The sequence below is a fragment of the Coregonus lavaretus genome (genome assembly GCF_964263955.1).
Source record: "Coregonus lavaretus genome assembly, chromosome: 28".
Taxonomy (NCBI): Eukaryota; Metazoa; Chordata; class Actinopteri; order Salmoniformes; family Salmonidae; genus Coregonus; species Coregonus lavaretus.
In genome coordinates, this window is record NC_140015.1 from 31225181 (window position 1) to 31239807 (window position 14627).

The window sequence follows — 14627 nt, forward strand, 5'->3', positions numbered from 1 at the left end:
TCTCAATAATAAAAGGTCACAACAGTGTGCACTAACTTGGAAAAGTTAATGGCGTGTGTCCATTGGAAATGGTTGTTGTAGCGTACTATTCCAGTTGTACTTGAAGTCACTTTCTTTGAATGACAAACCCACAAATTAATACTCAGCAAATAATTGTGTTTTGTTGTTTAACCTCATTTATCCCTAACCTATGACTCTGTCACACACTGACACCCACAATTGCAATTGAAATAAGTTCAGGTCTTGATATAGTAGGCATACTTCGTGTTCCTATTGGTGGAGAGGTTCTAGAGCAGACACCACTGTGGTATAGACATATATTTCCTGTTATTTGAAGGCTCAGTTTAGTTGTGATGTGAAGCTCATGTTGTTTTAGCACAATGTCTGCTTTTCTGTGTTGTGCATTCTTCCTCTGTCTCCTTTGCAGCACCCTGGCTGGGAAAGGTGAGTGGTGTTTATTTTCATTTTCTATTGGGAGGTGGACATCTTTTTGAGTTCATGGAAAGGGGTGGTTTTTTATTGAACATTTCATCTAGTCAGTTTTACATTTAAAATATATTATGTACAGTCGACTCCTGATAAGTGCACTTTGAATAAGTGCGAATTCTTTAAGTACAATACAGTTTTCCAGTCTCATTTCAATTACATGATTGTTAATAGCTTGCTCCTGATAACTGCATGCTCTGGCACGACAGTCCCAAGCTATTGCATTTTTCAGGAGTCAACTGCAATCTAGAGTCCACTGCAATCTAGAGTCCACTGCAATCTAGAGTCCACTGCAATCTAGAGTCCACTGTAATCTAGAGTTGCAATATCATAGAGGTACAATACAAGAGGCTGTTTTCAAGTCATTTACTTTTCAAGTGCAATATTCAAATGAGAGTAGAGTAGTAGATGGCTCCTTGTATTCATAATACATTTCCAAAAATAGACCCAGCCTTCTGTGAAACTAGTTTAGGGTAGTGAAAATCTCCTTAACTGACTGATTGGTATTGGTTTATCCTTAAAGAACAAACATGTGACACATATGGTGTGTGTGTTTCTTCCATTCTCCCATCTGCTCATAAAAGGGAACAATGGACTACTGGTCCGAAAGCAGAAGGGAGACACCATGACCATCCACTGCAGCACCTCTCTACAAGACCAAGAAAACCTGAGTGTGTTTATGCGCCTGACAAAAGAGATACAAGTCTTCTACTTTTACCAGGAAACAGGAAAAATCACCATCAATAAAAGGTTCCAAACCAGATTGACGACTAACGGAGGACTCAACAAAATGGACATCACCATCACAAACCTGACCATAGAAGACTCTGGGGTCTACTGGTGTTTGTACCGTGTTTCTATGAAATCCCAGACTGAGGGGGAAGGAGCTATTTTGCTGGTGGTGAATGGTGAGTGTCTCAGCCAGTCCTGATTCGCTCCCTAACCCTCCATTTGGCACTTACTATTCCCTTCAATGTTCAAGTTCATGTTTTTTGGGTCACATGCACAAGTACAGTGAAATGCTTAATCTGCAAGCCCTACCCTACAGTGCAGTATTCAATATCAAAATATTATAACTAATAAGAAAATAAATTTAAAAAACAACACAAGAAATAACATAGGAAGTTTAGATTGGTCAATTTGTTGAGTTGTATGGTATTCTTCAACATCTCTGTTATAACATGAATTGCCCCTGGGGATATTTTAAATAATATGTACTGAACTGCATTAAAAAATGTGTTCTACTCTGGTGTGTTGCTGTACCACAGATGACCAGAATGGTGCGTCCTCAGGGCTAGGCATTCCCAGGTATCTGGTCCTGGTCTCAGCTGTCACTGCTGGCTCTGTGCTTCTCCTGAGTCTGGTCATCCTCTTCATCTGGGTCATCCCCAGGGTAAGTACTACAGTAAAGTGTGTGTGTGTGTGTGTGCCCACATGAAAAAATACTACAGTTTACTATAGAATACTACAGTACTTACTATAGAATTATGTAGTATACTGTACAATACTATACACTGTAGTATCCCTCGACCATGTACAGTACTTACTATATCATGTTGTAGTAGACTGTAGAATACTGTAGTAGATACTGCAGTATTATCCGAAGAAAAAAAAACTTTAGTAAATACTACAGTATTGTCTGCAAAAACATTACATCTGCAAAAACGCTAGACTTTAACGATAGTAAATACTCCAGTATTTCATTTGCATATACCCTGCCAATTCCCCTCCCCCGTATCCCAATTTGTGCCAGGTTATAGAAAAGAACAGAAGCTCTGAACTATCTGTTCAGACCCCAGTCCTACCTACCTACAGGTTATGGAACATTTTCTCTTTTAGTATTTCTCCAATAGGTTTCCTCAAGGAAAAAGCCTCCACTTCTATGTCAAAGATAATAAAACTAAAATACTACAGTAAATACTACAGTATACAATCTGCAAAAACACTGCAGTAAATACTACAGTGTATACTACAGTATACAAACCGGGAAAAACTACATTAAATACTATAGTAAATAATACAGTTAATTTATTACAGTATTTATACTATAGTTAACTGTAAATACTACAGTATACTACAGTAAATACTACTTTAGTATGCAGAAACACTACTGTAAATACTACAGTATATTACAGTCCGCAAAAACACTACAGTAAATACTATAGGATATAATTCAGTTATTTTACTACTGTATTTATACTATAGTTAACTGTAAATACTACAGTAAATACTACTTTAGTCCACAAAAACACTACAGTGAATACTACATTAAAGTCAGCAAAAACACTACAGTGAATACTACAGTATTTATATCATAGTATACTATAGTATTTTTTCATGTGCGTGCGTGCGTACGTGTGTGTGCTCATTCGTGCTTGTGTGTGTGTGTGTCGGGTGGCAAGATTGCCACATCAGCACTGTCTCTACTGACTGTCTTTGGTAGGGAAATGCACAGTTTTTAACTTCAGCCTTTTGCTTTGACTCATATATGTAGACCTGATGGAATCTATTGGGGAAGTTCTATTATCAGTACTGCAACAACATACAGTGGGGGAAAAAAGTATTTAGTCAGCCACCAATTGTGCAAGTTCTCCCACTTAAAAAGATGAGAGAGGCCTGTAATTTTCATCATAGGTACACGTCAACTATGACAGACAAAATGAGAATTTTTTTTCCAGAAAATCACATTGTAGGATTTTTAATGAATTTATTTGCAAATTATGGTGGAAAATAAGTATTTGGTCAATAACAAAAGTTTCTCAATACTTTGTTATATACCCTTTGTTGGCAATGACACAGGTCAAACGTTTTCTGTAAGTCTTCACAAGGTTTTCACACACTGTTGCTGGTATTTTGGCCCATTCCTCCATGCAGATCTCCTCTAGAGCAGTGATGTTTTGGGGCTGTCGCTGGGCAATACGGACTTTCAACTCCCTCCAAAGATTTTCTATGGGGTTGAGATCTGGAGACTGGCTAGGCCACTCCAGGACCTTGAAATGCTTCTTACGAAGCCACTCCTTCGTTGCCCGGGCGGTGTGTTTGGGATCATTGTCATGCTGAAAGACCCAGCCACGTTTCATCTTCAATGCCCTTGCTGATGGAAGGAGGTTTTCACTCAAAATCTCACGATACATGGCCCCATTCATTCTTTCCTTTACACGGATCAGTCGTCCTGGTCCCTTTGCAGAAAAACAGCCCCAAAGCATGATGTTTCCACCCCCATGCTTCACAGTAGGTATGGTGTTCTTTGGATGCAACTCAGCATTCTTTGTCCTCCAATCACGACGAGTTGAGTTTTTACCAAAAACTTATATTTTGGTTTCATCTGACCATATGACATTCTCCCAATCCTCTTCTGGATCATCCAAATGCACTCTAGCAAACTTCAGACGGGCCTGGACATGTACTGGCTTAAGCAGGGGGACACGACTGGCACTGCAGGATTTGAGTCCCTGGCGGCGTAGTGTGTTACTGATGGTAGGCTTTGTTACTTTGGTCCCAGCTCTCTGCAGGTCATTCACTAGGTCCCCCCGTGTGGTTCTGGGATTTTTGCTCACCGTTCTTGTGATCATTTTGACCCCACGGGGTGAGATTTTCCGTGGAGCCCCAGATCGAGGGAGATTATCAGTGGTCTTGTATGTCTTCCATTTCCTAATAATTGCTCCCACAGTTGATTTCTTCAAACCAAGCTGCTTACCTATTGCAGATTCAGTCTTCCCAGCCTGGTGCAGGTCTACAATTTTGTTTCTGGTGTCCTTTGACAGCTCTTTGGTCTTGGCCATAGTGGAGTTTGGAGTGTGACTGTTTGAGGTTGTGGACAGGTGTCTTTTATACTGATAATAAGTTCAAACAGGTGCCATTAATACAGGTAACGAGTGGAGGACAGAGGAGCCTCTTAAAGAAGAAGTTACAGGTGTTAGAAATTGCGTAATTCAAATCTGGTATTGGAATAAGAATCAAGAGATCTTCAATCCAAGCTTAATTTATTATATGCAAAATGTATATATGATAAGTATGAAGGTTCGTATACGGGCTCACTGAAAAACCACGCAGGGCAGACAGAGAACTATAATTATTGTTTACAGATTCTTTCTCAAATACTCTGACAGAAAGCCTCCACCTCTTCTGTTGGCCAACCAGAGCAAAGGACTGAGTGTGGTCCAGACTCCATTCAGCCAATCCGTTGGCGCAGGGGTTGGTCCCAACTCCTCGGCATTTCATTTGTTGCCAGGCATAGTTGCTATGATAATAACCTGCGGAGTCAGCACCCAAAAGACACCATTCCACTGTACTCCATGTTCAAGGACAGTTTCACAGACTACAAAGAGAGAGTGTTCGTATCTGTAAGAAATACAAGTCTTATCTGTCCTACCCCTAACGTTCCTTACATGAATAACAACAGCCTGTTATGTGAAACAATCCATATCAGTACAGTGCTCCTCATTAATGCATTCCTTCCAAGCTATTCATCACATACAGATCCAATTATGAGAAAAATAAAACCCAACACAGGTCTGTGAGAGCCAGAAATCGTGCTTGTTTGTAGGTGACCAAATACTTATTTTCCACCATAATTTGCAAATAAATTCATTAAAAATCCTACAATGTGATTTTCTGGATTTTTTTCCCTCAATTTGTCTGTCATAGTTGACGTGTACCTATGATGAAAATTACAGGCCTCTCTCATCTTTTTAAGTGGGAGAACTTGCACAATTGGTGGCTGACTAAATACTTTTTTCCCCCAATGTATTTGACAGGAAATATCTCCTTGTACTAGACATGTTCAGTGGTAGTGTTTGATTTGATCTACACTGATCGTATTTCATGAGTTGTGTTATAATCAAACACTACCACTGAACGAACTGCTTCTGGGGTCTTGCGTAAATTCTGCCCCCGCATATTCCATCTCATCTTACTCAAGTGTGTGTGTGTGTATGTATATATGTACATTTTTGACATTTGCACTGTGTTAATGTATGTTCAATTAATTTCAATTCAATACAAAATATATTTACTGAAACACAAGAGCACTTCTGATCCCTCCCCCTTCTAAAGACACTGGCGGCAGGTAGCCTAGCGGTTAAGAGCGTTGGGCTAGTAACTGAAAGTTCGCTGGTTTGAATCCCTGAGCCGACTAGGTGAAAAATGTGTTGCTGTGCCCTTGAGCAAGGCACTTAACCCTAATTGCTCCTGTAAGTTTCTCTGGATAAGAGTGTCAGCTAAATGTTGGGAAAAAAAAAGAAGTCTGTTGTTAATAATATAGCCTACTAATAGTACCATATCTGACCAATATCTCTTGTCTTCCCAGTTAAAGGCATGGCGTTCAACGATGAGACCAACACAGGTCAGGACTAGCGACGTCTATGAAGACATGCGCACCACCATCAGACGTGCGCACCACCCTTAGATGGGTTATTAGTGATGTTGCATGGCAGCCATCTTTACTTTGGGCACCACCCTCAGACAGGTTGTTACTGATGTTGCACGGCAGCCATCTTTACTTTGGGTCCAAACGGAGGCCCATGTCAGCTGACTAGGAGACAATGATGTCAACATACTGTAATACATGATATCAACGAAGGACCTTGAACGATATCTTCTCAGGTAGTGTTTAGTAGCAAGGGCTTGCATCATTGATGTACACTTATGTCAGTCATTCAACCTCAAGGCAAGCTACCTATATACTGTAGCTACTTAAGTATACACAGCATTGTATGTGACTGACATCACACACTGTAAATGGTTGTTCATACAGAGGCTAGGAGAATGCTTTTTATGGTCCTTGACCCTGATGCAGCAGGTAGAACTTGAGTCTTGTAATTACCACCACAATTTAACTTGTGCATGGAATGTCAATTTTTTTCGCCGTACATTCTATTTTGCTGTATAGTTTGACAATATATTTTTTTACCACTTTTAAATGTTGAAATGATTCTCAATTGTATATTTTTGTTTACATTTACAGTATATTTTTGTTTACATATTTGATGGCATTGGGCCTACACCTATTTTCCAGGTGCCAGGCAACTTTTACTACTATTTTATTTGTATACTTTTGCATGCTTTAGTTCCTGTACTGATCATGTTGTTCCTGTAATGATAGTCTACATAAGACTAACAGTTCTGCTTCTGTGGTCACTGTGGCATCTCAACTTTTTCACAACAGTTTTGTGATGTTTGCATTTTAAGAACCCCCATCAGCAGGGCTCATCTCTCTACAGGAAAACAAGTCTGTTTTTTTATATTTACTGGACAGGCTGGGGTTGGTCTGTCCGGTAATGCTGTCGCCTTCCAGAACTTACTGTATGGCCCACTAGCTAGCTGGGATCGAATCACAGGTCTACCTCTTTACTCAATACTGTTTTTCCCTTCCATTCACTCCTGTCTCTCTCATTAAATCACAAAAAATACGAAAAGGAGTGGAAACCCACTCTCCTTAAAAAAATAAAACTGTATTCTGAAAGCCTGACTTACTATCAGTCAATAAGTCCACCTACTGACTCATTAACACAAGTGTTAGACTGCATTACGATTATACTAATGTGTGTTAATGCAGAATAATTTTCCGGTGGAGTGTCATTCTACAACAACCTAATAGCGGAGTTGGTCCCTCAGATGGTTGGCTGACAGATTTAGTTTGACCTAGTTTGTTTTAATCAAAACATCCTTGGAGGAGGATGGGGAGGGGGAGAGGAGCCATTGCTTGCTCGGTCTGTGAGACAAAAAGGTTAAGGATCGTTACATCTGGAGACTCAGGCCTGCAGCCTTGCAAGGCAGTCTTTCCATGAGTCAAAAGGCAAGGGCCTAAATGTCACACTGTTTGTCACTAAAGCATGCACAACACCAGACCGCAGTGGAGTTGCATGTTGTTTTCATTGTACACATCATGAACGTGTGGTGAAAGTTTGGTTAAAGCTGTGACTTTCTTCTCCCTCTGTAGACCCGAGTGTTTTTATGTAATGCAGGAAGTGTACAGTGTAGGTACAGAGATGTGAGTATGGTGTATGTAGTGGTGTGTGTGTGTGTTATTTGTCTAGTGGTAGTGTGTGTGTGTGTCTTTGTGTGATGGTAGTGGTGTGTGTTTGTGTGCGCATGGAGATGGCGTTGAGACGAGACTAAGACACTTCCTGTCTTTGTGCACGTGTGTTGGTGCAGCGGGTGGTCGAAACTGCAAGCAGAGAGGAAGTCAAGACCCCCGTTTACAGGAATACAACATGGGTTACGCTAACTTACCGACATGACCATGATGTTGACTAACTTGATCAAAGGTCAATAGTCAAAACCTTCACCACAAACTGGCCAAGTAACTTTTTCACTTTTACACTGAATTCAATCCATCATATTTCTAAGCACATTTTCACATACTTAAATTTCTGAAAAAACAAACATGCTTTATATGCTAGATATGTGGTCCTCTGTAGCTCAATTGGTAGAGCATGGCGCTTGTAACGCCAGGGTAGTGGGTTTGATCCCCGGGACCACCCATACGTAAAAATGTATGTACACATGACTGTAAGTCGCTTTGGATAAAAGCGTCTGCTAAATGGCATATTATTATTATTATTATTATTATATTATGTGTCACAGTCATAGCCAGTCATTTCCTGTTTAGCTGTAACATTGCTGATTCTGAAGTATGGGCCTGTATGTCAATTCAAAAGAAGGGTCATTCCATGTGATTTCCATCACTTTCTGACTGCACTCCTTTAATTTGAACGAAACCTTCCATACATGTTTGGCCATAGTGTAAGGGCTCAGAAGGTGACTTTTTGGACCTGAATGCCAAAACATTCCAAGTTTACCCATTTTGCATACCCCCACCCTACCATGAGACATCCATGTCTTCATCGCTTTGAAAGCTAACAAACAGGGTTGTCAAACTGTAAAACATGGGTCAACTTTGAGTACCTCTATCTCCTGAATGTTTTGGCATTCAGGTCCAAAAAGTCACTTTCTGACCACTTCCACCATGGGCAAACATGTATGAAACATTTTGTTAAACTCAAAAGGGGTGCAGTCAGAAAGTGAACGAAATCATATGGAACGACCCAGAAGACATTCTCACGAGGAAAAAAACAAGGGGGTGCGAGATACTGTAAGAGAAGAATGTATGTACTGCAAAAGTGCAGTCTCAAGAGATTTTGTGACAGCTCATCGTGTAAACGTTGTTTCAACGAGGCTGCAGCACCAACAACATTACACCTACTTTCTTGTGATGTCTCATAGAACCTCAACCCTGGACTGACGGAAGGGAAGTCCTCAAAATTCCTCAATGCAAAGTACTTCTCAATGTAAAGTACTCCTCAATGTAAAGTACTCCTCAATGTAAAGTACTCCTCAATGTAAAGTAATTTACATTATTATTACACTGTAGTTGTCCTCCAATGAGTCAAGATGACCTTCAATGATTCATTCAGATATCTGGTCTGGGTCTCAACATGGTCATTATGTAATGTTTTTCTCCTTGCCCTGTCAATTGTCTCTCTTAGGGTCCACATTGAACTGGCACGTACAGAATGAATAGCTTGGCTGACAACACTAGTCAGTTGATGTCTCTGTCTAACACTAAAAGGGTGAAAGCTGAGCTGAACTACAGTGTACTGAACAAAAATATAAACGCAACATGTAAAGTGTTGGTCCCGTGTTTCATGAGCTGAAATAAAAAATGATTATTTCTGTCTGTAGTATAGCCCTTTTGTGGGGAAAAACTCATTCTGATTGGCTGGGCCTGGCTACCAAGTGGGTGGGCCTATGCCCTCCCATGCCCACCCATGGCTGCACCCCTGCCCAGTCATGTAAAATCCATAGATTAGGGCATAATGAATTTATTTCAATTGACTGATTTCCTTATATGAACTGTAATATCTTTGAAATTATTGCATGTTGCATATTTTGGATCAGTATACATGGGGCTGCATCTGACTGATAGGATGTGGTTACAACAGCCTACATTACTATCTCTGGTGACGTCATACCAGTTTCATACTAGATGCAGTAAGCTACATACAGTAACTTCAAAACATAGATAAGAAAGAATTGATAGGATCATCACTCCTTTCAAAAGGCTGAATCAGCTCAAGTTTGCATTACATAAAGAATACACACCAAAAACATCATTTTAATTGATACAGTGGGGGGAAAAAGTATTTAGTCAGCCACCAATTGTGCAAGTTCTCCCACTTAAAAAGATGAGAGAGGCCTGTAATTTTCATCATAGGTACAAGTCAACTATGACAGACAAATTGAGAAAAAAAAATCCAGAAAATCACATTGTAGGATTTTTAATGAATATCGTATATGAAGATTATGTCTTTGTTAAATGTTTTTCATGAAGAAATGGAATGTTGTTTATGTTAGTATATGTTTTAGTGTAACGTCACATACCACAGACCGGAAGTGTGTTGTAGACAGGGGAGACTGGTGATTGGCCAGAAGAGGGAGCATCAGTGTTCATAAATAGGGGGGAAAACGAAGAAGAAAGGGAGAACGAGCAGCCATTCTGAGGCGTCGCTCTCCGGGTGTCATGTCACCTGTCATTTATGCTGTAACCTCGTGATTTTAATAAAAGCCTCTAACACGATGCAGCATAGACGGACTCTTTGTTGACAGCAATAATGGCCACCATTCACCCGATACGACATAATGGCGCCCAACGTGGGGCTGGGTTTGCGTCTCCTCTTTGTTTCAGTCAACCGCCAGGCTAACTCGCTTTGAAGCATGGCCAAAAAGGGTGAGTTTTTCTTACCGCTTCGGAGTTTGTTAGATTGGATACGACTTGTGTACACTGGAGAGATGTACCATTGCGACCTTGCCTCGGGTGGCGTTATTGCTGGTGACTAGAGTCTGTTAAAATTTATTCCATTGGAAACGTCAGATAATTGGAAGTTTTTAGAGCATTAAACGGTAGGATTTAAGTATTGAAGTGTACAATTAAGGCGGATATGCGCATTCTTTAGGGCACTGTACCGCTTTAAGACCTCCAGGGGGGGCCATTTTAGATGTTGGGCCGGCAAATCCGTTTGCACGATAGAATGGGTGGACGGTGGTTTTTTTTTTTTAAAGAGAGCTCGGATTAATGAGGTTTATCTGATTGTGATTATGATTTGTCTTTCGTCCGACGGGATGTCTGATTGGGTTTGATTTCTCGGTGTAATGCTCATTAGTCCCGGTAGCAAAAACGGTAGGATAAATATGTTTAAAATTGATAGGGCAGTGCAGGTTACTTAGGGCTGGGTAGGCCGCAGTTAGCTAAAGGCTAAGGCTAATGTTAATGCAAAATGGGAGTGTGTTTCATGCTACATGGTACATCGTGGCTAATGCTAATTGTGTTGTGTGCTACATGCTAATGTATCCTTAGAGACTCCATTGCGATGGATTAAAGTCTCTTAAATTTGTCTCTGTGTGTGTGAGTCAGGTTATATGTTTTGTGAGCGCTGTTAAATGTTGTTTGACTAGGAGGGAGTAGAAAATCTCCTTCCACGGTGAAGAAGTATTTTTAAATGGATGTGCGCATGCGCTTGATTTTACGGGGCTAAAACTACAACATGCGGTTGGGCTAGGCCTACAAAACAAAATGGTGGGTTAAGGTCATAGGTCCCATTTGGCGTTACCCTGCAAGGGAAATGGACACAGACAAAGAGGAGAGATTTTAACACGAGTATTCTAGTTTAAACGGCGGATGGTTAAAGATGAAACTTGTTTTGTGACCTATTGAATTTATAAATTAAATATATGTTGGCGAAGTATAATGAATTGAATTAAATGACGGATTAAAATAAAATACAAATGTTTTTGAGCGATCTATTTAGTTCTGAGGTTAGTCTTGGAGGGAATAATAGAACGAAGGAATATTGAATATGGTTGAAATAACTCAGTGATTGCATTGACTACTAAAATGTGATTCTGTGTCTCTGTTTTCCTGTCATATGAGAGGAGCGATACGATACGACAGGAGAGAGGAGGGGCTAACGTGTGACTGACGTGCGTCACGTGACAAGGTGTGACGAGACGATCGGATCAGATATCAGGCTAGTTCACAAAATCATCCTAACAAAATATGTGATGTTATGACAATTTTACATAGGCTTGGCAAATACTATTTCATTAAAAATGGCATTTTGGAAGCTCTGGGCATCACTGGGGTTTGATGGGAGTTGTGTTGGGAATCAAGGACTGACATTATTCTGTAAATTTAAGATAATTAGATGCTGATAGAGCAAGGGGTTTATGGGAATTGTAGTATTGAAGGGTTAGAGGCTTTGTTTTTGGGATTGCTTTAGAGTTGACTAACTTACATTTACTTGCATTTGATGGGTTGTGGTGAGATGGCCAAGACTAATTGATAAGTTAGGATATAGAAATAAAAAATTGGTTTTAAATTATTCATAATTTTTAATTGATTTTTTGATTGATTTTTTATTGTAATTAGAAATGGGTTTTGAATAAAACATTTAATTGAATTTTTTAATATTCATATTTTAGTTGATTTGATTTTGGGGGGGGGGAACAATTTTTTTTTGGAATTGTTAGGTTTATATTAATAATTAGAGGGGGGGGAAGCCATAGGCTATACAGTCTAAAATAAAATAATTCACGATAAAGGAATATAAAAGGGTTGTTACAATGGGGAGAAAGGACAGCAAGGCTAGATGAAGGTGATTACACCGATTGATATAGGGAAAAATAGTAATCCTTTAACTAAAGTAGTGTTAGAAAGTAGTGTTAGAAAAACTAATGGCAGAAGTTAGTACACCTTTCTCACATACGGATTCAGCAAAAAGTAGAGCTTAGGGATGTTTATCCTCAGCTTTCGGTGATCATCCAGGAGGGTGATTGTTACATCAGAGATGAAGACGAATAATAGATAGAGGACAAGCAGAAACGACGATCAGGGTGAATCCAAAACTCCAGAAGGAAGGAAATGAGATGTCGGGAAGAGAAGAGTGAGGTTAAAGAAGACGAGGATGATGAAGATGAGAGTGATGATGAAGAGGTCATGGGTGGATATGACTCTGTGATCAGAAGGAAGTTGGCAAGAGAGGAAAGAAGAAGGATACACGAGATTTGATCTCTGATGGAAGTTGAAGATGAAGATGGCGATGAAGATTTGGAGATTAAAGGTGCTTTATGTTCAAGAGGATTTTATCCTACAATGACTAGCAAAGAAGAAATAGAAGGAGATATAGACCGATGTTTATCATGCCTGGATAAAGCAAATAGTTTAGAAGAAGTAACACAGCTGAAGATACAGAAGAGGAGAAACTGCTGAGAAAAGGATCCCAAGAATTGGAGAAGAAGAAAGAACAGGACGAAGAAGCTCTGAGAAAACTCAATCATACAACTGGTGGAGAAGATAAGTTTTGGTTATGAAGAATCAGAGTGAACCAAATCAACAATCACTGTTACAGCTTCAACTGAACAATATCAAATGCAATTGTACCAGCCAAGGGGGGTACAAATGTTCCATATCCACAGCCAGGTTCTGGACAGACACAGAATTGGAGAGGAAGAGGACGAGAAGACTTAGAAGGAGGAGGAAGATTTCAGCTACACTTCCAGCAACTTTCAGAAGACTGTTATAATTGTGGACAGATTGGTTACTTTACCTGTGAGTGCAACAAGTCGAAGGAAACAAGAGAACATTTTTAAGGAAGATACAGGGGCAATTCAAGATCACCTGTTCTCCAGGTGAACTCTGAAGATTCTAGAGTGCCTAGAAGATCCGGAAGGGGGGTACCAGTTGATAGCACCGATTAGAGAAGAAGAGAAAATATCCAACAATTGAAGTGATAGTGAATAGTGTAAAAACTTATCTGTGTTCAGCTTAAAGAGGTTAAACATATCACTATGTAAAATTAAGTAATTAGGATAGGGATTTGAGGTAGTAAACAGTTAAGTACTCTTAGGGAACCAATGGAGCTCTGCTATAAAAAATCAAGGAGAATTTAAAAAAGACATACTAATATTAGGCTGTTGCAGTGTTGGGAAGAGATGCATGGTGTCTGGTAGAGGATTTTAAAAGAGTCTGGGTTACATTCTTACACCAAGGGATTTCAGGCTAGGCTAAAAGGTGTTTAGACGTTTGCCAAGTCTGTGTGTAATGAGTCAGAAGCAGGTGGGGGACTTTACCAATCACATATTCTAAAAATTTGGTGGTAAGGGATTTTGTGAATAAATCAGGGGAAAAAGTTTTAAATGTTATGAGAGAAAAGATTAGATTAAAATAAGTTAGGAGGACTAGGTTGAGGGAACTCTAAGACAGTAAGCTAAGTTTCAAAGTTAGTAGTAAGAGAGAGAGGACAATGGTGAATGACACTTTAGAGTAGGAAGATCAAGGTAATTGTAGGTGTATTTTTTATAATCAAAAGTTTGAAAGTCAGGGATTAGAGAAAGGCCTGAGATTTGGGGAAAAAGTGACACTAGTGGTGATAGATGGAAGTGCAAGCGAAGACAACCAATACAGCACCAATGTTAGGGAAAGAATACTTATTAGGGTTAGGATGGGGACGTTTCTCCCATATGGAGAGATAATTATGGAGAATAAGTATTGTTATCAGGACCAGATGTAGAAGCTGTTGCCCCTAGTCAAAGGAGGGATAGTTTGTATAACGATATGAAGTGGAAGAGGTTAGGAGTGACTGTTCACTTATTTGGCGTAATGTTACAGAGAAAGGTTATGGAGAATATATGTATACTTATCTAGGGCAAGCATTAGAAGTTGTTCCGGTTAAGAATTATTGGTTAAAAGGCTATGTAATTCGTAAAGTAACGCTTATGATGGAAGATTTGAAATCTGTTGAAGTTCCACAGTCATTGAGGGAGTTCAGGAGGAGTAGATTACAGTAGTCACTCCAACAGTGAATAATACACATAGGATATCGGTAGTGAAGAGTGTTGATACATCAGCTAAATCAACTACTTTAATGGTAACTTTGGAAGGGATTAATGATACGATGGCAATAGCAAATGTAGGGAGTATGACATCGACAACAACTTTTCTGAAATTAAAGGGGTAGCAAGAAGGACTCATGGGTTTATGTTACGGATGGAGAGTGCTGTCAAGGATAGTACGAATAGGGTTAAAATAGGAGAACAGATAGTAGTAGAGAGAATATAGATCCATCATTATGCTGCAGTAGTTT

General features: G+C 39.7%; 1 protein-coding gene across 2 annotated transcripts; it reads left to right on the forward strand.

Annotated features, from left to right (window-relative positions):
• The first annotated feature begins 341 nt into the window (after positions 1-341).
• LOC311104497 (uncharacterized protein) lies at positions 342-6953 on the forward strand. Of its 2 annotated transcripts, XM_084146351.1 has the most exons (5): positions 362-444; positions 1071-1394; positions 1755-1879; positions 5795-5897; positions 5954-6943. In XM_084146351.1, the coding sequence occupies exons 1-4, from the start codon at positions 381-383 to the stop codon at positions 5891-5893; spliced, it is 612 nt and encodes a 203-aa protein (XP_084002477.1). In that variant the 5' UTR covers positions 362-380; the 3' UTR covers positions 5894-5897; positions 5954-6943. The 2 variants fall into 2 exon arrangements, with proteins under 2 accessions (XP_084002476.1, XP_084002477.1); XM_084146350.1 differs by having other exon boundaries at positions 342-444; positions 5795-6953.
• The last annotated feature ends 7674 nt before the right edge of the window (positions 6954-14627 follow it).

What these genes read in the sequence shown, in the direction of transcription:
- LOC311104497 (XM_084146350.1), top strand. Translation starts at nt 381, where the DNA reads ATGTCTGCTTTTCTGTGTTGTGCATTCTTCCTCTGTCTCCTTTGCAGC. An exon ending in CAGCACCCTGGCTGGGAAAG is followed by an intron (nt 445 to 1,070) that starts GTGAGTGGTGTT and finishes TGCTCATAAAAG; the next exon opens with GGAACAATGGACTACTGGTC. An exon ending in TCATCTGGGTCATCCCCAGG is followed by an intron (nt 1,880 to 5,794) that starts GTAAGTACTACA and finishes TTGTCTTCCCAG; the next exon opens with TTAAAGGCATGGCGTTCAAC.